The 26,078-nt window shown below is 46.2% G+C and overlaps 1 protein-coding gene across 1 annotated transcript; it reads right to left on the minus strand.

Annotated features, from left to right (window-relative positions):
- Nucleotides 1-250: 250 nt before the first annotated feature.
- On the minus strand, nt 251-24,878 carry CA6 (carbonic anhydrase 6). The gene is made up of 8 exons (XM_027564106.1): nt 24,815-24,878; nt 20,977-21,156; nt 14,796-14,944; nt 11,590-11,682; nt 8,120-8,189; nt 6,202-6,359; nt 3,672-3,795; nt 251-668 (listed from the first exon to the last, which is right to left on the minus strand). The coding sequence occupies exons 1-8, from the start codon at nt 24,876-24,878 to the stop codon at nt 547-549; spliced, it is 960 nt and encodes a 319-aa protein (XP_027419907.1). The 3' UTR covers nt 251-546.
- Nucleotides 24,879-26,078: the final 1,200 nt, after the last annotated feature.

Here is a 26,078-nt window from a genome sequence, read left to right on the forward strand (position 1 = left end):
AGTTGGAAGCATAAATTAACAATAATAATACAAACAAATAATAGTACTTACAGTTTCCATAAAAGTTATAAAAATATCAGTTGTTGATTGGAAACTTTCATTTTTAACCTTTCAATAACGTCAGTGGGAACTTTTGAAAAAAGCTGGAAATCCCTCCCACCTTCATTTCTACCCCATCACCTGGGTCCCTCCGGATAGAGCAAAAAAACGATATTTGAAATGGCACAAAGGAATAGAAAAGAGAAGTTTAAATAACAAATTTCCAAAGTTATTTTATTTCATTTAAATGCTATCAGGATTTCAGGTTGATTTCTAATTAAGACAAATCAATGTATGTGATTCGAGAGGAGGGTAGTTAAATTTCTATTCCAGTCAATTCCCATTGGTATCATCTCGCTCAAACCCTTCTCATGCATTTAAGCCATCTCACTTCCGTTCATGGATGATGGTTTCTCCTGTTTTAATCGTAAATTAAGCAGCTGCCTCGGTAGAAATGGTATGATCTGGACACCCAGGGCTTCTTGAACAGAAGGCAGGGCTCACTCTTCAAGGCCAATACTTTTCTTTTTTCCTCTTTGTTATCTTCTGTTCAATAAATCTTCTCAGGTACTCAAGGTTTTGGTCAATGTTGTTTAGATAAAAGTGGAGCTTGGAGCCTAAAGTGTATTCTATAAAAAGAAGAGTTAACAGGAAAAAGTCAGAACTTTGAAGAGATTCAGGAAAACAGGGGACACAGGACAGCCAGATACCACTCCCTACATGTAATATTTAGGAGAAATATTTTTGATTCTTTCATATGCCTGCCATGTTCCCATCCCATTGGCTTCAGGCATCCTTGCTATGTCTGAATTTAGGCTTGTAAGCTGCCAGAATCCAAGGGGTGACATGTCAAAGATGGCTCAACCCTTGACCCTTGGTTTTCATGTGAAGCTCAGTAGCCTTTACCTTAGAATACATAGGTGTTTTCTAACAAATAAGTTGCAAGAGGGCTGATTTTGCTATTCTCCTGTGTTTATAACTGATCTTTGTTTCTCAGGTCATTCATCTCTGATGAGTTGATCATATTAACCAATCTGGTATGGATACTATAGAACTATGAAATATCATGTGGATTGTACAGTTGGGTTGCTACATAGAAGTCTGCTGCTAAGTCGCTTCAGTCGTGTCCGACTCTGCGTGACCCCATAGATGGCAGCCCACCAGGCTCCTCTGATCCTGGGATTCTCCAGGCAAGAACACTGGAGTGGGTTGCCATTTCCTTCTCCAATGCATGAAAGTGAAAAGTGAAAGTGAAGTCGCTCAGTCGTGCCAGACTTAGCGACCCCATGGACTTCAGCCTACCAGGCTCCTCCGTCCATGGGATTTTTCCAGGCAAGAGTACTGGAGTGGGGTGCCATTGCCTTCTCCAACATAGAAGTCTGGGTCTGAGTAAAGTTGGAGTGAGATGATGCCCAATTCTCTGTTCTCTTCTCAGTAAAGGAAGGGCATTGTTCAGATCCCTTGGCTGGGGTTGGGAGGAAGCCCTCTTCCTACCTCCTGGGAGTTGGTATGTTGTTGCTATTGTTATCGCTGTCGTTAGTTGCTAAGTCATGTCCGACTCTTTGTGACCCCATGGACTGTAACCTGCCAGGCTCCTCTGTGCCTGGGATTTTCCAGGCAAGAGTACTGGATCAGGGTGCCATTTCCTTCTCCAGGGATCTTCCCAAACCAGGGATGGAACCCAAGTCTCCTGCATTGGCAGGAGGATTCTTTACTACTGAGCCACCAGGGAAGCCTGGGAATTCGTGTACGCCTCCTAAATAGCAAGTCTCAGAAGTGAGGGCCAAAATGACATACTGCAAGATGGGACATTCTGGACTAAGAGGTGGTTATTAGAACCTCTGAGGTCGCTCATGAGGGTACATTGGGATGACACTCCTGCCCTGCTTCAATGGAAAGAGCATTTGAGAAGTGGCCTAAGGAGAATGATACAATCTGTGCTTGTTGCAAGAATAGCATAAAATGTTAAACAGGGAGCATAGCAAAATTAGAACAAGGAGACAGATCAATGGGTCTAAGCTCCCTTTGTTTAGTCTGCTAGTGATTGGACCTGTTTAGGAGGGTGTCATCCTTTAGAAAAAGAAATTGTGACTGTTAATATCCAATATTTCGGCCACCTGATGAAAAGAGCTGACTCACTGGAAAAGACCCTGATGCTGGGAAAGATTGAGGGCAGAAAGAGAAGGTGGAGACAGATGAGGTGGTTGGGTGGTATCACTAACTCAATGGGCACAAGTTTGAACAGGCTGTAGGAGATGGTGAAGGACAGGGAAGCTTGGCATGCTGCAATCCATGGGATCACAAAGAGTCGGACATGACTTAGTGACTGAACAACAACAATATCGTATAAATTATAATATGGGGAAATTAAAATTATAGTTGGTATCATTTTTCCTGTTAGTATTGTATGAAAGGAGCAAACTGATACAATGGGAAACAATAAATGAACCAGGAGAGATGGGGAGAAAACTATAAATGGAGCTTTATTGTGCTGAGGAGTATGTACGGAAATTTTTAACTTTTGCAAGGTACATGCGGAGATAGGGTAATACTGACTGGAGACCAGGTCTATTTATTAAAGAATATAAAGGCATCCATGGAATTTTCCAGGCAAGAATACTGGAGTGGATTGCCATTTCCTACTCCAATAAAGTCGTCAGGAATGGTTAATAGGAATATACTGTAAAGGAATTCACTGTAAAGTGAATTCAGGGAATGTGTGTAGTTCACCACCACTTTACAGAGAACTGGACAAAATAAAGATGGGAAATTGCAGAATATTTACATTCCTGTGACCACAGAAATGAGGTAAGTCAAACCGACACAGCTGAAGCCCCACCTCCTGGACTGGAAGGTCCGGGGAAACTGGACCACTTATGCCTGCTTCCAGCATCCTGGCATCTGCAGCTTCACCTGTGTGCATCCAGAAGTGTCCAACTCTTTGTGACCCCATGGACTGTAGCCCACCAGGCTCCTCTGTCTGTGAGATTTCCCAGGCAAAGATACTGGAGTGGGTTGCCATTTCCTCCTCCAGGGGATCTTCCTGACCCAGGGATCTAATCTGCATCTTGTGCTTCTCCTCTACCGGCAGGCAGTTTCTTTACCACTGAGCCACCTGCAAGGCTCAAAGGCCATTTGGTGGCTAATCCATCCCCAGTTTGATCCCCAAGAAAAGGTAATAAGCATTATGTGGTCTAGTTAACTCCACCTTGAGGGAATTTATGGGAGGAGTTGAGGATGGGTTTGTAATGCAGACCAAGATAGAAGTGTGGGGGAAATATCTGAGTTGGATATGATGAGGTTCACTTGAGCCGACACTCTATGGGAGCATCTTATGTTCCTGACATCTTGCTTCTCCCACTGTCTCTGGCCAATACTAGGTGATATTCTGGAGCTGGTTCGTTCTCATCACCCTCTCTGTCCTACTCAGTAGTACCACTGCCTGGACTGGGAAAATGAGTCATGCCCTTCACCCAAGCCCCGTTCTGATTGGTCCACCTGTGCCCCCTGAGGCTTAGATGACTCCCCTTCCCTCACTGTGGCCAGAAGAGACGGGTTCACCCAGAGAAGGAGGAAAACAGGAAACTATCATCGCACATGGCAAAGAACAAACGAGAGTTGATCTCACTCACCCTGATGAGGGTGAGACACGAAGTTGGCTTCTACCACTCTGTGGTTCAGGGGCTGAGTGCTGCGGTAATTATTTTGGATGGTCTCGTTCTGGTGATTCAGTAAGGAATTCTCTAGCTTCTCAATCTGCCAGCAACATGAAAGGAATTAATGAGAGGAGAGGCACTGGGTAACTTTTTTTTTTTTAATTAGTTAACAGTTGAACCAGCGCTTGGATTTATATAACTCTGATAAAGACGATCTCAAGTCCTGAAGCGGTTCTGGGTACTATGTGCCTTGGCATTCATCCACCCAGTCATTCTTCTGACAATATCTTTCAATCTTTTTCTACAGGTTTAGCCGGTAGCAGAAAAGAGAGAAAGAAGTAAACAGAGACATACCAAGTAGCAAGCTCAATTTCTGTTTTTCTGAAAATTCCTGTTTTTGTCTACATTTTCTTTTAGAGTAAATTCTATTTATTCATTTATTTTTGCTGTGCTGGGTCTTAACTGCTGCACTCAGGCTTTCTCTAGTTGTGGCCAGTGGGGGCTACACTTTGTTGTGGTGTGAGGGCTTCTCAGTACAGTGGCTTCTCTTGTTGCGGAGCACAGTCTCTAGGTTCACAGGCTCAGTAGTTGTGGCACACAGGTTGAATTGCTCTGAGGCATGTGGGGTCCTGCGAATCCAGGGATTGAACCTGTGTCCCCTGCACTGGCAGGCAGAGTCTTAACCACTGGACCGCCAGGGAAGTCCCTTGTCTACATTCTTGAGAGACATTTTTGCTGCCGTACAACTCTAGGTAAGCTACTCATTTCTCTCAGTGCTGTGAAAAAGTTGTTGCACTGCTTCCTGACTTTCATTGTTGCTGCATTGAATTAATGCTCGTCTAATCGTAGGTCTCTCATGAAATATGTCTTTTCTCTTTGGCTGATATTTAAATCTTCTCTGCTTTGATAGCTTGTGGCTTCACTGTGATGTGTTTAGTGTGGGCTTCTTTTTGTTTTCATTGACTCATTGGGCTTCCTTATTATATAACATGGTGACTTTCAACCCTCTGGAAAATTGTCAGTCAACATTTCTTAAATTATTCCTCTTCTCTATGCCATCTCTCTTCTCCCACTATAATTTCAACTTGACATTTTTCAGGTCTTTCTAGAATGTTCTCTATACCTCTCTATTTTTTCATATTTCTACCTCTTTTTCTCTTTATGCTGCATTTCGCATAATTGTCTCAGCTCTGTCTTCCAGCTTACTAATTCTTTCTTGAACTTGTCCTACATGCTATTAAACTCATTTGTTGGATAACTAATTTCGGTTACTATCTTTTCATTTCTAGAAATTAACAATTTACTTTTTTTCAAGTTGACTTGGTCATTTTTATGCTTTGTTCTTTCCTTGTATTTCAAACTCTTGTACATATTAAACATATCAAATATGTTTAATTATAGATATTATGCATTCTTTACCATTTCCTTCTCCAATGCATGAAAGTGAAAAGTAAAAGTGAAGTCGCTCAGTCGTGTCCAACTCTAGTGAGCCCATGGTCTGCAGCCTACCAGGCTCCTCTGCCCATGGGATTCTCTAGGCAAAAGTACTGGAGTGGGGTGCCATTGCCTTCTCCAAATATTAAACATACTTTATATTAATTGGCTGATAATTATAATATCTGAAATCTTTGTAGGTCTAATTCTGCTGATACTCACTCATAGTGCCTTTTTCTTAGTATTTTGTGATTTTTTTTAATTGAGTTCATCTCAGATAACTATTTGTAGAAATTCTTCTAGATCTGAATTTAAGGTGCATTTTTCGTAGATAACTAACAATGACTTTTGTTAGGTATCTCAGGGCACTTTCAACCTGGTTGGCAATGTTTTTACATGTTGGTATAAGAATAAGGGGTCTTTGCACTTTTTCCTGAAATAGGGAAATGGAAAATTTAAAAAGAGAAATATTCACTTCTGAGGAACCCAGAAGGTTTGCTTTGCAACCTCAGTAACATTTGTCCTTTATTTAACTCAACAAATACTTATTATGTGCCCGTGCTAGGCTCAAGGACAAAAGACGGTTGATACAGCTCTTCCCCTCAAAGGGCTACAGATATTTTTAGATGATAAAGGGCTAAATCTGAAGCTGTCCTTCTTGCATAAAGTCATTTATGAGATTAGAATGTAGCCCCATAAAAAAAAAAAAGAATTAGCCCCATAAGGACATGGAGTTTGCACATGTAATACCCGGTGAGAGCGGCACTCAATAAATATTTGCCTTCACTATGCAAATTTTCTCCTATGACTTGAATCAGGTCCCAGTGTTTTTTTGTTGTTGTTGCATTGCCTATAGATTTCTTGGATTCTCTGAAGCCTGTTGGCCCGTTTCTGCCACAGCACAGCACTAGTAGGATCACCCATGGTGATAGAGGTGAGGCACTACAGCCCTGGACATAGAAAACACTATAGGAGCCCAGGTATTGGCATTAGATAAGATTTAGGGGAACGCTCTTGTTGATCAGGCCATGGAAAGGAGAGACTTGGATATTAAAGCAATCTTGTACATTACCTGTGTCTTAGAGAGCTTGACAGTATCTGCTACCACAAACCAGTGGACGTTTTCTGTACAGGAAGGAGTGGTGAGTGACCCCAAGTAGCTGTAGTAGTATCGGAGGTCCCCAGGTAGCATGTCCTGAATGTCAAGGTCCCTCAGAACTGTGCTTTGTCCTAATAGAGGGGATGAGAAGCAAAGTCAGGGACCACTGCTGCCCCTTGAGAGGACAGCTCTGGCTCATATCTCACTATCTTTAAATCTCCTGATTTAAGCAGAAGAACTTAGAACCTGATCATTGGGAAACATCACCCAGTGTACTGCTTCCTGGAAAGGGTTAAGAGCAAAGACTTTGGGGAGAAACCCACTCAAATACCTCCTCTGGCTGGGTGGCCCTGGCAGGATATGCACCTGTCTATAGACAGGGGACACTCATGGGAGCTCCCTGGTGGTCCAGTGGCTAAGACTCCATGCTGTCAATGCAGGGGGTCTGGGTTCGATCCCTGTTCAGGGAACTAGATCCCACATGCTGCAACGAAAGATGCTGCACGAGGCAGGAACTCTGCTTTTTTCCCTGAGCACTTCTGCATTTTTTTAATGGCAAAGAGGATATCTTTGTGATATATACATAAACAGGTTTGTTTAACCAAGGCTGTGAAGTCTAGTAGTGCATAGCCCAATGAGCAGGCAAAAAATTTCTAAGTTTTTTTTTTTTTTTCTGGTTGCACTGCATGGCATGCAGGATCTTACTTCCCTGAACAGGGGTTGAACCCATGCTCCCTGCAGTGGAAATTGGGAGTCTTAACCACGGGACTGCCAAGTTAAGAAGATGAGTGAGTAACTGGCTACCTTCTCCATGAAGTGGGAGGTCAGGCATCCCGTCAGGGGAGAAGCTGGGGCCAGGGAGGGGGTGCTTCGGGAGAGAGGAGAAAAGGTGATGCAATCATTGTGGAGAGGGGAAAAGAAAAAGCCCAGAGGAGTATTTTAGGATTTCTGAGCCGTGTTAGTACTTGTTTATATTTTAGCTAGGAATGAAAGTAATACCAGTTAGAAATATCTGTGTTTCTCTCAGGCACATTCCCTATAGGCTGTTTGGCTACAGACTCTGAGAAAGCAGAAGTTGGCGGAGGGCTTTATCAGGTAAGTTTGTGGAGGGATGGAGGGCATTTGTATGGGTGTGTCAGAATGATGGTCTGTGGCATCCAAGCCAGGTAAAGAGAACTGAGAGGCAAGAAGCGTGACTAGTAGTGAAAACGTGGAGGCCCATGACTTGGAGGTCAGGAGATCGCTGGAGAGGGTGAGGACTCAGGTCAGGGAACTGGAGACCGGCATATGGGGCAGAGTGAGATGCCCAGAACCAAGGCTGCAGCAGACATGGTAACAGCTTAAAGTCAAGAGTTGATCATGGGAGTGGGCAAATGCTCTGACGAGAACCCTGCCTTCCGGAGGCAGAGAGCAGGGAGGCCAGCCCTGTGTCTGCATCACAGACACCACGGCAAGAGGCTTCACTCTTGAGACTCTTCTCAACTGGAAACCAAGGAGCTCATCTCTGTCTGAGGACTAGGATCATCATGACCAGCTGGGGCCAGAGGTCAAGGAGCTCATCTCTGTCTGAGGACTAGGATCATCACGACCAGCTGGGGCCAGAGGTCAGGGTGACTTAATTGAAAACATCCCTCATTCATGGAACTCTGGCCATCCAGACGTCCTAGTCGTGGAAATCGACAGGTAGTTTATGAACGGGTCTCCCAGAGGTGTGTACAGCGTGAGCCAATCACGGGAACTGCTGGAGCCAGAGACCTTGCACAGGGAGCTAAGTGTCCCCTGGAAAGCTTATCTGCAACCCTGCCCACCCGTGACTCTTCCCTGCCCCCCGTCCCCATCACACTCAGGCTCATTCCTCTGCCCTGGTGCGCCTTCTGTTGGTTTCTCTTACCTGCATACCTGATGTCCTCCAGGTGAGAAATGAAGTTGCTGTAGTAAGTATTTTCAGCATAATCCTTTACCTGCAGGGGAAACACGGAGCAGTTAACCTAAGGGAGGTGGGTCCTCCATCTGGTACTATCTCCCTTAATTCAGCTGTTTGGTATCCTGGCTGGTGGTGCAGAGCTATGAGGGCAAGGAGGCATCCGGGGAGACAGTCTGGCGCTTCTTTGCACCAACTGCCTTGGTTCACCAGTTTCTTCCAGAAAGACAAGATCTGAAGCACTTTGGCAGCTTCCCGGAAAAAGACCTTCTTGGCAGTATCTGGTGATATCCTCATGAAATGGCCAAAGTCACTGTTAAAATATCCCCAGTGACCTTGTTTTGGGCATTGTCAGCCACAGTCAGATTCATTGTGGGTTTTTTGTTTTTGTTTTTAGCCACTGCCACACAGCATGCAGAATCTTAGTTCCCTGACCAGGGGGATCAAGCCCATACCCCCTGTAGGGGAAGTGTAGGGTCTTAACTGCTGGACCACCAGGGAGGCCCCCAGATGCATTATGATCAGGGGGCTTGGTCTCAAGTGCTCCCTTCTTCATCCTCAGGACTTTTGACTGGATGGACGAGAGCCAGATGTCCAAGGCAAAACTGCTCCAATGCTGACCTCCGACATCCTCTATTTTTTGAATGAGTGTTTACTTTTTAGAAGACAGGAAAGTTGCTTTTGGTGAAAAAGGTCTATGAACAATGGTTTTTTTCAGTCAGTGATGCTGATCCATTCTTCCACTGGGTGAAAATTCAGACTTTCTTGGATTTCTTCTTTTTCTAATCTTAAATTTATTTTTTAATTGAAGGATAAATGCTTTACAGAATTGTGTTGGTTTCTGCCAAACATCAACATGAGTCATCCATAGTTATATATATGTCCCCTCCCTCTTTACCCTCCTTCCCACCTTCCTCCCCACCCCACCTCTCTAGATTGTTACAGAGCCCCGGTTTGAGTTCCCTGAGTCATACAGCAAATTCCAATTGGCTATCTATTTTACATATGGTAATGTAAGTTTCCATGTTACTCTCTCCCATACATCCCTCCCCCTCCTTCCTCCCAACCCCCTTCCTTGGATTTCTGACTGTCGTTTATCTGTTTTCTAAATGTGTCATCTCTTTCTCTGTTCTTCTAGCTACCTTTCATGTTAAACAAATACTTTCAGTGTACCATTTAACCATTTTAAGTTATTAATGGTTGCTCTAGTGACTTCAATGTGCAACTTACATCATTTTGTGCTAGAGAGTATCCCAGGTGGCGCAGTGGTAAACAATCCACCTGCCAATGCAGGAGACACAAGAAACTCGGGTTTGATCCCCAGGCAGGAAGATCCCCTGGAGGAGGGCATGGCAACCCATTCTAGTATTTTTGCCTAGAAAATTTCAGGGACAGAGGAGCCTGGAGGGCTACAGTCCATGGGGTCGCAAAGAGTTGGACACAACTGAGCATTTTCTCCTAAATACAGATCACATTTTCCTATTTGCATGCTGAACTTTTTCCTTGATTACTAGACATTTTAGATAATATATGGTAGCTAATCTAAATTCTGATTTTTAAAAACTATCCTGCGGAGTTTTTGTTGTTGTTCATGCAACTATTCAGTGACTTGCCTGGGCTTTATCTGTAGAATATGTGTCCATAGTACTGTGTAGCAGCTGATGAATCTGCTCAGGTCTTAAGTCTTATTTTTATTTTTTTAGCCTAGACCATCTATGGTCAGCACAATTTTACAGTCACTCAGTGATTTTAGTAGAGGTTGTGCTCAAACCCCAGGAGCCCAAACTGATGAATCTGTATGTGGGTTGAGGAGCACATTCAAAGGTCAGCCAGTTACCAAGTCAGACTCAGCTTTCACATTCCATCAGGCCTTCTTGGGAAGCCGATACAAGCTCTCTATGGCTCTCTCATTTTCAGGATCTCCCAGTTAGACTTCTGATTGGCCTGCCCCTTGCCATTCACCTCAGTTAGGACGTGACAGACTCCCAAAGCTGCGAGTTTTCCTTGTTTTCTGCCTTTTCTGTTTTTTGCTACTTTTATCAGCAACGCCCTTCGGGCATGGGTTTTCAGTCTCTACTTCCAATCTAATGAATCCCTGTACCAGGCAGTGAAGCTGCTGGTTTTCCTGTTCACCTGCCCTGATGAAACTACCTTGCTGACCAAGTTGTTGTTGTTCAGTTGCTAAGTTGTGTCCGACTCTTTGCAACCCAATGGATTGCAGCACGCCAGGCTCCCCTGTCCTTCACCATCTCCTGGAGTCTGCTTATACTCGTGTCCATTGAGTCGGTGATGCCATCCAACCATCCTATCCTCTATTGTCCCTTGTCCTCCTGTCTTCAATCTTTCCCAACATCAAGGTCTTTTACAGTGAATCAGTTCTTCCTATCAAGCGGCCAAAGTGTTGGAGCTTCAGCTTCAGCATCAGTCCTTCCAATGACTATTCAGGTTTGACTTCCTTTAGGATTACTTACTGACCAAGTTAGCAGATGGAAAGAATGCCAGGCAAGAAGCCCACAAACTTCCATTGTTCTTACTCAAAATTCTCACCATTTATCACACGTAAGTGCTTTACCTTGTTCCTGTCTTTGGTCCATTTCCAGAGCACTGATATGCTTGTTTTTGATGTGCTGTGTTCAGTCGTGTCCAGCTCTTTGTGACCCCATGGACTTTAGCCTGCCAGGCTTCTCCGTCCATGGAATTTTCCAGGCAAGTATACTAGAGATGGTTGTCATTTCCTTCTCCAGGCAATCTTCCTGACCCAGGGGTTGAACCCATGTCTCTTGTGTCTCCTGCATTGGCAGGTGGTTTCTTTACCAGCTGAACCACCAGGGAAGCTAATATACTTGTTTTGGGAGGGGATCATATTCACTGACCATTTCTTGCTGCCTAGACATAAGTCCCACCTTCCAGACTTTCTGAGGAATGCAGAGATGTGGCCTCTGTCTACTGGGGTGCAGGCTTTCTCATGTCCTCAGACCAATTTCTATCAAGTCAGCCCCTCTGGGATCAGCTCTTCTAACTCAGCTTGTCCAGATCATCCAACGTCCTTGAGGTTGGTGACCCAGAGGCACCTCAGTAACTGTGAGCAAGGACTGGGGAAAGAGTAGGTCTTTCAGGGACTTCCCCGATGGTCCGGTGGTTAAGACTCCCAATACAGTGGGCCCAGGTTTGATCCCTGATCAGGGAACTAGATCCCACATGTCTCAATTAAAGATGCTGCATGCTGCAATAAGGGACAAAGATCCTTCATGCCACAACTAAGACCAGATAAGTAGACAAATATTTTTCTTTAAAAGAGTAGATTTTTTATCAAGTCAGTGTTTCCAAGAACTGTGAGCTCGGGAATACATTAGGAGAGACAAGTAGGAAAAGCCTTTGTCTACACTTAACACCTTGTTTTGCCACCAGTTTATAATTTCGAGTGTGTAGGTTCAGCCTACCTCAACCAGGGCCGCCAGCACAGCCAAACCATCCGGCTCATTCTGGGCTTCCTCATAGCTGCCATATTTAGAATTGTAGTGGACGACGTGAATCTGTGGAAGCAAGAAAGGGAGTGAAAGTCGCTCAGTTGTGTCTGACTCTTTTCGACCCCATGGGCTACACAGTCCATGGAATTCTCCAGGCCAGAATTCTGGAGTGAGTAGCCTTTCCCTTCTCCAGGGGATCTTCCCAACCCAGGGATTGAACTGAGGTCATCAGCATGGCAGGTGGATTCTTTACCAACTGAGCCACCAGGGAAGCCCAAGAATACTGGAGTAGATAGCCTATCCCTTCCCCAGTGGATCTTCTCAACCCAGAAATCAATCCAGGGTCTCCTGCATTGCAGGCAGATTCTTTACAGGCTGAGCTATCAGGGCAAGTCAAGGGCAATTCCCATAATCTTCAAATGCTTCAGGTTTTCAGGAAAGGAGGAAAATGAAAAAAAGATGCTTCATCTGGCGCCTCTGCTTGACCGACAAACACTGCTGACCACCATCTCCCTCCATCTGGGCTACAAGATCTAAGACCAGAAAGTTCTGAGAAGGACGTGAGGAGAGGGCTGAGAAATGTTCATGGGGAGAAGCTCTGGTTCATGCAGGCTTGTATTGTTTGTATTAGCTGATTTTCCTTTATATTTGCAAAGTAATGAACATTTCTAATATTTATTGAAACAGCTTAATTTGCATAGCCTGTACTCAATACAAAAAAAATAATGTATACCACTTGTTTGCTTAGTAAGAATAAGTGCTAGATTTCTAATTTTAAAAAAACAGATACACAACAAGCAACAAAAGTTTACTATATAGCACAGGGAACTACCGTCAATATCTTGTAATAACCTATAATGGGAAATAATATGAAAAATAATATATGTATATATGTATAACTGAATCTTCTTGCTGTACACCTGAAACATTGTAAATCAGCTATACTTCAGTAATATATATATATCAATAAAAAAGAATAATGTATAAAATATGTGAATCAAGTTTAAATTAAAATTTTGACGCTAAAAAAAAAAAAAGACCAGAAAATTCTCCAAGAATGCAAAGAACATGAGTGGGATTACGTGTGCTGTGTGCTAAGTTGCTTCAGTCATGTCTGACTCTCTGTGACACCACAGATGGTAGCCTGCCAGGCTCCTCTGTCCATGGGATTCTCCAGGCAAGAATACTGGAGTGGGTTGCCATGCCCTCCTCCAGGGGATCTTCTTGACCCAGGGATAAAACCTGCGTCTCTTATGGGGAGATGGCAATATACCTTCTCCCAGGCAGACAAGCTGGCAGAGTTCCAGGAGATCATATGAGGCCACAAGGTTCTCCTGAGGTCTCCCTAGAGTGGGCATATGCCCCCTTACCTCAGGAGGCCACTGTAAATCCATGGTCATCCGAAGCAGTAATGATCCTCACTGCTGCTGCTGCTGCTACTGCTGCTAAGTCGCTTCAGTCGTGTCTGACTCTGTGCGACCCCATAGATGGCAGCCCATCAGGCTCCCCCATCCCTGGGATTCTCCAGGCAAGAACACTGGAGTGGGTTGCCATTTCCTTCTCCAATGCATGAAAGTGAAAAGTGAAAGTGAAGTCGCTCAGTCGTGTCCGACTCTAGCGACCCCATGGACTACAGCCCACCGGCTCCTCCATCCATGGGATTTTCCAGGGAAAAGTACTGGAGTGGGGTGCCATCGCCTTCTCCGAATAATCCTCACTAGCCACATCTTTTCAGGTAGTGTCTCATCAGGTCTCTGTTTTGAAGTAGAATCCAATAGGCTTTCCTTATGAAGCCTCCTAGGTAGCACTAGTGGTAAAGAACCCGATTGCCAAGGCAGGAGCCTTAAAATATGTAAGTTCAATCCCTGGGCCGGGAAGATCCCCTGGAGGAGGGCATGGCAACCCACTCCAGTATTCTTGCCTGGAAAATCCTATGTATAGAGGAACCTGTCAGGCTACGATCCATGGGGTTGCAAAGAGTCAGACATGACTAAAGCGACTTGGCAAGCACCCATCCTAAGCAAGAGAGGAAACCAGCAAATCTACCACACAGAAATCCAGCTGAAACTAAAGAGGGCTTGCCCCACTCTCTGGGCTGTATACTCCTGCTTTGGGCTGACTTCGTGAAGGAGGGGACCCATCCGGAACCCCCAGCACAGAGCAGTGATTAGTGGTGAGTGAATGAAAAATAAATTTAACCTCAGGGTGACCTGACTCACCACTGCACAAAGTGTTTTTGGCTGTTTTAGTGAGAAAAGTAGGGCTTCCCTGGTAGTCCAATGGTTAAGAATCTGCTTTGCAATGCAGGGGACACCAGTTCAATCCCTGGTCCAGGAAGATCCCACGTGCCAAAGGGCAACTCAGCCGGTGCAGCACAGCTGCTGAAGCCTGCACACCCGAGAGCCCGAGCTCCGCAACAAGAGAAGCCACCTCAATGAGAATCCTGTGCAGCATGACAGAGAGTAGCCCCCACTCACTGGAACTAGAGAAAGCCTAGAAGCAGCAAGAGCCACCAAAAAATAATAGTGATAATAAATTAAAAATAAATTAAACTGGGCTTCCCTGGTGGTTCAGTAGTAAAGAATCTGCCTCCAATACAGGAAACCTGTGTTTGATCCCTGATCTGAGAAGATCCCACATGCTGAGGAGCAAACTAAGCCTCTGTTCCGAAACAACTGAGCCTATGCGCTAGAGCTGGGAGCTGCAATTACTGAGCCCACATGCCACAACTATGGAAGTCTGAGGCTCTACAGTCGTGCTCCACAAAAGAAGCCACCGCAGTGAGAAGCCCAACCACTGCAACTAGAGAAAAGGCCTAGCAGCAATGAAGATCTGGACAGTCAAAAATAAAATAAATAAATATTTTTTAAAACAGGGCTTCCCAGGTGGCTCAGTGGTAAAGAATCCACCTGCCGATCAAACACAGGAGACCTGGGTTTGATCCCTGGGTTGGGAAGATCTCCTGCAGGAGGAAGTAGCAACCCACTCCAATATTCTTGCCTGGGAAATCACATGGACAGAGGAGCGTGGAGGGCTGCAGTCCATGGGGTGGCAGACTGGAGAAAAGCCCTTGCAGTGGCAAAGACCCAGGACAGCCAATAAATAAATAAATATTTTTTAAAAAGACAGTAACACAAACATGACTATGGGGTTTGAAAGAAAGAGGAGCCTGAAGGTACCTCAATTATGTATCGCATCCCATCCACAGTGTGCTCAGAGCCGCTGATCTCCGAGGATGCTCCGCCCCAGTGGAAGTGCATCTGCTTGGCTAAGTACTGCGAGCCATCGGAGGTTGTCATGCGCATGGTGGATGGCAGGCTGATCTGTACTAGAAGAGAAGACGAGGGGCAGGGAGTGTGCGGACGGGTGGGGACAGGGCAGGCCTGCAGGTGAGGCAGCGACCCTGCTCACCTGCCCACTCCTGGAGCAAGCTGGTGCTATAGACAGACCTGGATTGCCATGGGCAGGGTGACCCCGCAGAGGAGGCACTGGCACACAGGGCCAGTTGGGGACCAGGCCCTGAGCTGGGCTGGACAGGCACTTGTCCCAGGGCACACACCTTCCCACTCAGGACCAGCAGGTCAGGGGCAGGACACCAAAGGGCAGGTCCAACTGATTATCCCTGAAAAAATAGGGCTAGTGAGTGTGGAAGCCTCCACTCTTCACCTGTGGCCAATTTTGGAATTTGCCCACAGGGTAGGGAACAGGAAGTGGGGCCTCTTGGGACTGTTTTGATTACTTTTACTGCTAAGCTAAGTTGCTTCAGTTGTGTCCAACTCTGTGCGACTCCATAGATGGCAGCCCATCAGGCTCCCCCGTCCCTGGGATTCTCCAGGCAAGAACACTGGAGTGGGTTGCCATTTCTTTCTCCAATGCATGAAAGTGAAAAGTGAAAGTGAAGTCGCTCCGTCGTGTCCAACTCTTAGCGACCCCATGGACTGCAGCCTACCAGGCTCCTCCGTCCATGGGATTTTCCAGGCAAGAGTACTGGAGTGGGGTGCCATTGCCTTCTCCGTTACTTTTACTACCTGAGGTGAATACCCTGGAAGGCTGAATTGAGGTCATTATCTTTTCCATCATGTGGTTAAAATCTTCATCCCACGTTGACTTCTAGAACCAGCCCAACTAACAACCCATCCCGCTGCATAGAAGGGAGCATCCCTGAGGGTTTCAACCCTTTTTTTGTTGCTGAACTGCTCTGGGTCTTCATTGCTGCTCAGGCTTTCTCTAGTTGTGGTGTGCTAGCTTCTCATTATGGTGGCTTCTCTTGTGGAGCACAGGCTCTAGGGCATGTGGGCTTCAATAGTTACAGCTCCTGGGTTCTAGAGCACAGGCTCAGTAGTTGTGGTGCTTGGGCTTAGCTGTCCCGTGGCTTGTGGAATCTTCCCAGATCAGGGATCAAACCTGTGTCCCCTGCATTTGCAGATCGATTCTTACCTACTGGACCCCTAGAGAAGTCCTTTTATTTTATGGACCAAAGAGCCAACCCAGGGAGGTAGAAAGATTTGCAGTCACTCAGTTCATAGGTCCAGGCAGAACCAGGCCTGGACAGGACATCATCACTGCAGGCCTCAATTTGTTTTCAGAAGACAAGAGATCAAATTCTGTGGCATGTCAGGGAACACGCAGACTCTCAGCACGGGATTGAATTTGATGTAATCATCAACAGTTTCAAATGTTAGGTTCTTGCCGACAGGAAAATGGTTCAGTCTTCTAGCTAACTCATGCCTTGGGCCCTACAGACTTTCTACAGGGAAGTCACTCTGGTCAGACAGCTGTCTTGTTTATTCCACTGTCTCAGGCCTCAGAGAAATCTCTATATTTTGGAATGAGTCAGGCAAAAGGGAGACATGCAGAGTGACCCCAAAAGTGACCAAGAAAAATATCTATGAGAGTATAACTTAGGACTTGGAAAGGGACAGTCAGCATCTGTCTTGTTAATAAGGTTTTTCTATTTAAAGTCATTGATGATAGTTATAAGCAAGCACATTTCTTAACGAGCATATATGAGATCTTTGAGGACTTCCCTGGTGGTCCAGTGGTTAAGACTCTGTACTTCCCATGCAGGGGGCATGGGTTGGATCCCTGGTCAAGCAATTAGATTCCATACTTCTCAGGTGTGGCCAAAAAACCCCCAAATTAGGAATTTGATATCTGTCAAATGCCCCCTGCTTCCCTTCCAGAAGCAGCAGGAAGCTGTGATGACAGCTTCATAATATGCCAGAAGGCAGGAATCTGGCCTCTGAGGTTTTACATGCCCTTTGGCAGAACAGGTGTTTTGTGTTTAGTGCTTAAAATGTGGCCTGCCTCAAAGTCAGTGCTCCCATGAGGAAAATGGAAGAGTTTATCAAAGAAGGTGTTCAGTTTTCTGTGTGCAGAGACTGCAGAGCTGAAGACAGTTAGTACCACAGAAGACGTAACAGAGATCCCGATAAGCGTGTTTCCCCAGAAACACAATCCCCTGCAGACAGAATGTCTCAGTTCTCAAGCTGTATCAACAGGATTGCACAGGCCGGATTGAAAAATGGCAGGACTTCTGGGCTTATCACTGTGCTTTTGAAAAGGTGAGGCCAACTAGCCGTCCGCCCCAAAATCAATTTGCTGAACCTTCCGGATTCTGACAATTGATTTAACTTCCAGAACTTACTCTTCTTTGTTTGGAACTAATTTAACCAGATTCTTATCAGCCCAGAAAAACCACATGATCTGAGCATTTTCTGTGCTCATGTCTACAACAAAATAGAGAAACTGAAAGCAAGTTTTAGAAGGACTTCCCTGGTGGTGTATGCTCCCAGTGCAGGGGACCTCGGGGTTCAATCCCTGGTCTGGGAAGTAGATCCCACAAGCCGCAACTGAAGATCTTGCACGCTGCAACCAAGACCTGGTGCAGCCAAATAAATAAATAAATATTTTTTGGAAAAGAAGAAAATAAGCTTTAGAAACTTTTGCAGCACTTTCTCTCAACATCCAAGTGTGTTTTCGATTTCTTTTTGTTAAAATGTAATTTTATATCTGTATTCTAATCTAATAATAAAAATGGAAGGATGTAAACATTAAATAGATATATAAAGCAGAATTTGAAATTAAGAACACAATCCCATTGACCATCTGCAAATCAATGAGAAAGGCCTTGAAAAAGAAACTAATCTTGCAACGCTTGATCTTGGACTTCTACTCTCCACAACAGTGAGAAAATAAGATTCTGTGGTTTAAGCCACAAAAACCCCACAATATCATTTACATTAGCACTCCCTCCCAATTAAATAATTAGGTATAAAGCTAACGAATTATATACAAGATCTATATGAGGAAAACTGAAAAATTCTGATGAAAGGAGTCACAGAATAACTAAAAAAATGGAGAGGTAGTACATATTCCTGGATAGGAAGACTCACTATTGTCCAGATGTCAGTTCTTCTCAATGTGACCTAGAGACTCAGTGTGGTCCCAATCAAAACCCCAATAGGTTATCTTGTAGATGTCAACAAACTAATTCTGACATTCACATGGAGAAGCCAAAGGCCCAGGATAGCTGACACAGTGTTGAAGGAGGGGAATAAAGTTGGAGCACCAATGATGCCCAACTTTAAGACTTACTGTAGAGCTTCAGTAGGGACATCTGGTGCTCCAGTAGCTAAGATGCTATACTCCCCATTTAGGAGCCCGGGTTTGATCCCTAGTCAGGGAACTAGATCCCACATGCAGCAACTAAGACCCAGTCCAGCCAAATAAATAAATTAATTTTTTTTAAAGGCTTACTAAAAAGCTACAGTAGGTACTTCCTTGGAGGTTCAGTGGTTAGGACTCTGCACTTCCACTGCAGGGGGCATGGGTTCAATTCCTGGTCGTGAACTAAGATCCCACACGCCTCTCTATAAGGCCAGGGGGAAAAAAAGCTACAATAATCAATGCAGTGTGGTCTTGGTGGAAGAATATATAAATAGATCGGTGAACCGAAAAGAAAACCCAGAAATAGACCACCATAAATATATTCAACTGATCTTTAACCAAGTAGCAAAGGTGATGTTGTTATTGTTCTTTACTTGCTGAGTCGTGTCTGATTCTTTGTGAGCCCCATGAACTGTAGCCTGCCCAGCTCCTCTGTCCATGAGATTTCCCAAGCAAGAATACTGGAGTGGATTTTCATTTCCTTCTCCAGGGGATCTTCCTGACCCAGGAATCGAACCTTCATCTCCTGCATTGGCAGGTGGATTCTTTACCACTAAGCCACCAGGCAAAGGTGATACAATGGAGCAAAGAGAGTCTCTTCAACAAATGGTGCTGGTACAACTAGACATCCACATGCAAAAAAAAAAAGAATCTAGATAAAGACCTTATACGCTTCACCAAAATTAATGCAAAATAGATCACAGACCTAAATGTAATGTACAAAACTATAAAATTCTTAGAAGATAACATGGGAGAAAATCCAGATAACTTTGGGTATGGTACCTTTTTAGATTCAACAGCAAAGACGCAATTCATGAAAGAAAGAATTGATAAGCTGAGCTCAATTACAATTTAAAACTTCTGAAAAAGAGAGCATCAAGAGAAGTAGACAACAAGCCATAGACTGGAAAGAAATATTTGTACAAGACACATCTGATAAAGAACTGCCACCCAAAATATACAATGAACCCTTAAAATTCAACAATAAGAAGACAGATAACCCAAAGACCATAACAGATACCTCCCCAAAGAAGATACACAGATGGCAAATACACATATGAAAAGATGCTCCACAGCACAGTTCATCAAGGAAATACAAATTAAACCAACCATGAGATGCCACTATACACCTATGAGAATAACCAAAATCCAGAACACTGACAACACTAAATGCTGGCAAGGATGTGGAGCAAGAGGAACACTCGTGCATTGCTGGTGGGAATGCAACACGGTGCAGCCACTTTGGAAGAGAGATGAGCAGTTTCTTACAAAACTAAACATACTCTTACCATACAATCCAGCAATCGTGCTCCTTGCTGTTTTCCCAAATGAGTGGAAACCTTATGTCCACACAAACATCTACACATTGGTGTTCATTGATGTTAATAGCAGCTTTATCCTTATTGCTAAATCTTGGAAGCAGCTAAGATGCCCTTAAGTTGGTGAATGGGTAACTGAACTTTGGTGCATCCAGACAATGGAATATTATCCAATGCCAAAAAAGAAAGGAGCTATCAAGTTGTGAAAAGACACAGAGCAACCTTCAATGCATATGACTAGGTGAAAGAAGGGCTTCCCTGGTAACTCAGCTGGCAAAGAATCTGCCTGCAATGCAGGAGACCCCGGTTAGATCCCTGGGTTGGGAAGATCCCCTGGAGGAGGGCATGGCAACCCACTCCAGTATTCTTGCCTGGAGAATCCCATGGACAGAGGAGCCTGGCGGGCTGCAGTCCATGGGGTTGCAAAGAGTTGGACACGACTGAGGGACAAAGCACAGCACAGCACAGGGGAAAGAAGCCAGTCTGAAAAGGTCCCACTCTTCTGCCAACCTCCCAGATGCTTCAGAGAGTGATGTTGGAAGCAGGATCTTGACATTCGTGATAAAATGACGCTTTCATGAATTATTTGTGGAGGTTGGTGATCCAAATCATAGGTATCTGAGGGCTGCTACCTTCACCAGCCACATGAAGAGCAATGGGTTTTATTTTCTCAATAGAGCAAAGAGGGAATCTTGAGTCCTATGACCCTACCCTCCATAAGCCTATGCAAATGGACAGTAATGGGAGTAGAAAGGGATGTTTCCAAGGAGGACACAGTGGAGGAATCAGACATCTGGGGACTGTGTCCAGCTCGACCATTAGAGACTGTATGACTGGAAGTCCCTTAGATTCTCAAAGTCCCTGGTTTCAGCCTAAAAAATACCTCTCTCTGGGCTTGTCTTGAGGCTTGGAGGAGATGAACCCACATGGTGAAAATGAGAAAGATGTGTGCCAAGGTATAGCTGGATTTTATAAGTGTCCAATCTGGGCTTCTAAAATAGGGGGGCCCCAACACCCAGCCTTTCCTGTCTGACCTTCACACATAGAAAACGTGGCCAATCAGACCAGGGCACAGATCAACAGAACACACAGTGGGCCGTGCAGCTTCGCTGCGTTGCCTGTCTGTCTGCTGAATTTCCGCTGGTTGGGTCAGAGTGGGCTTGGAGAGAGGCCAGTGCGAAATGAAGGGGTGAGTGGGGAACCGAGTCTACAGACAGCTGCTGCACGACCCGGGATGAAGTGCCAGGACTCAACACCTGCAGCCCCCAGGCCACACTCTGCAGCTCTGGTGTCCAGCTCCGGGCAGCCCTGCCAGCCTCCCCCACCGCCCGCTTCCCCCAGGGACAGAAGCCGGTCTGTCGCCCATCCTTACCCGTGTGGCCGTTGTTGGTCATGGGGAACTCCCCTTGCCGGAGTCCGTAGCCTGTGAGGTTCAGAGCCCTCAGGGAAGGGTTGTACCGAACTTTCTTCATCTTCAGGTCAATGGGCGACTGTCTTGTCCCCCCACAGTCCGGGTACTGCAGCCTCCAGTGTTTTTCATCCAGCACCCCCTCTGACATGGAAGAGAGCCAAGGGGGTCACAGTGAGAGGTGCTGCCCAGCCGGGCCCTCTCTGTGGGCACTTCACCCAGTATAGAGGCCAGAGCTGGTAGCTCACAGCAGGGCCTGGCCAGGGAGGCCGGCAGAGGTTGAGATCAAGGCCAGAGGCCTGCCTTCCAGAAAGCAGAGCAGGGCCTCCAGGAGGTGGGTTGTTGTTGTTCAGTTGTTCAGTTGTGTCCAACTTTTTGTGACCCCATGGACTGTAGCCTGCCAGGCTCCTCTGTCCCTGGGATTTCCCAGGCAAGAATATTGGAGTGGGTTGCCATTTCCTTCTCCAGGGGATCTTCCTGACCCAGGGATCAAACCTGCATCTCCTGCAATGGCAAATGGATTCTTTACCACTGAGCTATCTGGGAAGCCCAAAGAGGCAGGAAGGGCTTCTAAATCAGCTTCACAGACCGTGGAGGGCTTCGGGGCTGGTTCCTAATTTTTCTGTTGCAACCACTGGCCCTGAGAACATGGCTTATTATTTTGAAAGCAATGGCTATCTTTAAGACCTAGCTTTGGTTTTTCCTTTGAGTGACTGTCAGCTGATGAATATGGGATCTGGCTATGGTGCTAGTGGTAAAGAACCTGCCTGCCAATGCAGGAGATAAAAGAGACACAGGTTCGATCCCTGGGTTGGGAAGATCCCCTGAAGGAGGGCATGGCAACCCACTCCAGTGTTCTTGCCTGGAGAATCCCATGGACAGAGGAGCCTGTGGGCTACAGTTCATGAGGTCACAAAGAGTCAGACCTGACTAAAGGAACTTGGCACACAGATGATAAATGGTCCTGAGGGCTCCTTGGCCTTGGCCTTCCTGTGTTACTTTTAAGGGCTTTTCCTCACTTCTTCTGAGTGGCAGTTTCCTTTCCCAGCCCTCAACATTATCAAAGCCCCATCTACACCCTACCGGCAGGACCTTCCCACCTCTTTTCTTTCCCAACCCCTCTTCACTGGTTCCCAGTATTGTAAAGACCACCTGGGTGCCTACACTGTGGATTCAAGGCAAGAAACGAAGCATCAGGTTCAAGGATGACCTAGAATAATTAGTTGAAAAAATGTCAAAGAAAGGAAATTCATCTTTTTAAAGGTAGTTACTAATCACAGAAAAGAGTGATAAAAGCAAGTCATCATAGGAATTCCCTGATAGTCTAGTGGTTAAGACTGTGCACTTCCACAGTTAGATACCTGGACTGGGAATTGAGATCCCACACACTGTGTGGACAGCCAAAAAATTAAAAAACAAAAAACAAAAAAAAGCAAGTCTTTGTAATGGGTTATTCAGCCTGCAAACAGTTGAGGAGTCTGGTCTCACCCATTTGCAACAGGGACTCCAGCTCTCTTTCCCCCTCACTGGGCAGCTGTGTCATCCACAGGTTATTTTGAGAAAGATGATCATATCTGAGCCTCTTATAGTTTCCTGGTTCAATAAAAAGTCAATTCTTTATTTCTCCTCCTCTCCTCACTATTCAATAATACACACCAAATTGTAGGCAAGTCTTTCCTAGAGGCAGATGCAAGCATCAAAGTCAGAATTTTTTTTTTTTGCTCCATGCCTGGCATGCAGGATCTAAGGTCTTGGGACCAGGGATCGAACCCCTGCTCTCTGCATTAGAAGTGCAGAATCTTAACCACTGGACCCCAGGGAAGTCCCAAGGCCAAACGTCTTGAGCACAGCCCCTTCATGGGCCAAATTGCTTTTTGCCAGCATGGGGGTTTCTCAAGTGTTTCCAAGAGGTAATTGCAGTAGCTTTCCTGTACTCCTGGTGTTTCCAGAAGGCCACAGTCTCAGGCTGTGCTGAGCTGAGAGGGACAGTCTGCACTGTGGGAATCCTCGCTTGTCCTTACCCTACAATCACCCTCAGCATCTATGGGCCTGCCCAAGCAGAAACCCTGGGGTCTCATGGCGCTGAGCCAGGGAGGGATCCTCTGGGTCAGACAGAATGATTGGTCAGTTGGCTGTCCTGCCCTCTGCTGCCAGACTTCCTGAACCTTCCCATGATGTCCCTAACTCTGCTGCCCTTGACTTAACAGGACACCCTAGGTGGACACTCCCCCCAGTATCTGAGGCCGGGGTGGACTGTGCAGAGAACAGGTTCAAAACCTGCTTGCTCCTGACTCCAGCAGCCGTGAGCATCCTCTTGGGCCCCATGCCTCCCTCCAGGACATAAAGGAGGAGGGCCAGGCAGGTGCTTTTGCTCCTGCCACGCAGAAGAGGTATTTCTTATCTGAACCCCACAATCTTCCTCTCTTTGGCTCACATGTGGGCCTGTGGTAAACACCAGAGGTTTTTTTTTTCCACTTCATGTCCTGTAAGTGGGGCTCAAGGTGTGAGTCTGGGGCTTCAGCAGGGCTAGGCAAGGGAGAGAGACCAGCCCGGAGGCCATGTAGTGGTCACTTGGTTCTCGGCACATTGAGTCATTCTAGATAAACTGTGTATCATGGAATTTCCAATATGAAAGTTGTTGCAAACCCCACACATTCTCGGTGGGACTGCAAGGAGCTCCCTTCAATCACTTTTTTTTTTTCCTGTTGGAGGATAATTGCTTTACAATACTGTGTTGGTTTCTGCCATATATCAACATGAATCAGCTACAGGTATACATATATCTGGGCTTCTCAGGCGATGCTAGTAGTAAAGAACCTGCCTGCTAATGCAGGAGACATAAAAGACACAGGTTTGATTCCTGGGTTGGGAAGATCCCCTGCAGGAAGGCCTGGCTGTCCACTCTAATATTCTTGCCTGGAGAATCCCATGAATGGAGGAGCCTGGTGGGCTATAGTCCATGAATCAGACATGACTGAAGCGACTTAGTACCTGTGCATTCATATGTTACCTCCTTCCTGAACCGCCCTCCATCACACTATCCCACCCCTCTAGGTTGTCACAGAGCACTGGATTGAGCTCCCTGAGTCATACAGAAATCCCCACTGGCAGTGTGTTTTACCTATGGTAATGTGTTTGTTTCCATGCTATTCTCTCAATTCGTCACACGCTCTTCTTCCCCTTCCTGTGTCCACAAATCTGTTCTCTATGCTGGCATCTCTACTGAAGTGAAAGTGATAGTCGCTCAGTCATGTCCAACTCTTTGTGACCCCATGGACTATAGCCAGCCAGGCTCCTCTGTCCATGGAATTTTCCAGGCAAGAATACTGGAGTGGGCAGCCATTCCTTTCTCCAGGGGATCTTCCCAACCCAGGGACCGAACCTGGGTCTCCATCATTGCAGGCAGATTCTTTACCGTCTGAGCCACCAGGGAAGCCCCTCACTGTCCTACAGATAGGTTCATCAGTCCCATCTTTCTAGATACCATACACGTGTGTTAATATACAGTATTTGTCTTTCTCTTTCTGACTTACTTCACTCCATATAACCACTTTATTTTTTATCTACACAGACAAAGAGTGCAAATGGCTTTGCTGTCAGAAGCACTGAGTGGGCTGTCAAGCCAGCACCAGGAGTGGAAAACCATGGGGAGAACTTTGTCCTCTTCTCCCTAACCGAGGTCTCCCCCAGCCCGAGACGCAGAGCCCCCAACAGCACCGCACACAGTTGTCACACGTGGTCGCCCCTGACTGACCAGGCTTCACCCTCGAGAAGTGGGCACTGCCCCTGGGGTGGGCCTTACCTGAGTAGGTCCACTCGTGCTGGGCCTGGGCTCCCACCACGAGCAGGAATAGCAGGGTGATCATGCTGCAGCAGGTCTGGAGTCAGGGCCGATGCTGCAGAGGCTCCTCTTTTAAAGGCTCAGAAACTGTAAATAACAATTTACCGGGTCTGGCTGGCTGATCCACCCTTCGCTGTGCCCACTGAAAAATAGCACGCCCCCCACACCCGCTTCCCTGGCCAGGTGACGCGCACCTGTCCCATCACCTCTGGCACAAGCACTGAGTCCACTTCGCCTGAGGGTTCGGATGTTTGCTGTCTGATTTATGAAAACTCACTCAGAGGATCACACAGTGCAGCCTTTGTGGGCAAGCAACTACCTTGGGCCAAGGAGATGGCCCCAGGCAGAGGGCTGCAGAGTGGGGAGGTTTTTCCAAAACAATGGCATTTTCTGTGACTTCCTTCCTGGCAAGCAGGGCCCAGGAAGGAAACCGGTGAGGAGCATCACCAGTGCCTAAAACCCCAGCCGGATGCTGCGTGGTATTTCCTGCCTGCCTCAGCAGTAGACACCTGCCACTAATGCAGACTTAGGGCTGCCCTCAGCCAGACAGTTGGAGAGACGGCCTGGGCCCCATGCGTGGTCAGTGGTGTCAACTCTTTCGAGACTCCATGGACTGTAGCCCCCCAGGCTCCTCTGTCCATGGGATTCTCCTGGTAAGAATACTGGAGTGGGTTGCCACTTCCTCCTCCAGGGGATCTCCCTGACCCAGGGATCAAACCCACGTCTCTCTGTCTCCTGCATTACAGGTGGATTCTTTATCTGCTGAGTCACTGGGGAAGCCCCATGTTTGAGCATGAAATGGAGAATCCAACTGTAGGCTGTTCTGTTCTCCTCCTCTTTTTTTCTTAAGCCTATTTTGTGTGTGTGTGTGTGGGGACCATTTTTAAAGTCTTTATTGAATTTGTTACATTGCTTCCGTTTTTTGATGTTTTGGTTTTCCGGCCACAAGGCATGAGGGATCTTAGCTCCCAGATCAGATCAGATCAGATCAGTCGCTCAGTCATGTCCGACTCTTCGCGACCCCATGAATCGCAGCAAGCCAGGCCTCCCTGTCCATCATCAACTCCCAGCCAGATGCTACGTGGTATTTCCTGCCTGCCTCAGCAGTAGACACCTGCCACTAATGCAGACTTAGGGCTGCCCTAGGGCTGCACCCCCTGTGTTGGAAGGCAAAGTTTTAACCACTGGACCACCAGGGAAGTTCCTCATCCTAACTCTTGAATCA

Source organism: Bos indicus x Bos taurus, chromosome 16 (genome assembly GCF_003369695.1).
Source record: "Bos indicus x Bos taurus breed Angus x Brahman F1 hybrid chromosome 16, Bos_hybrid_MaternalHap_v2.0, whole genome shotgun sequence".
Lineage (NCBI taxonomy): Eukaryota > Metazoa > Chordata > Mammalia > Artiodactyla > Bovidae > Bos > Bos indicus x Bos taurus.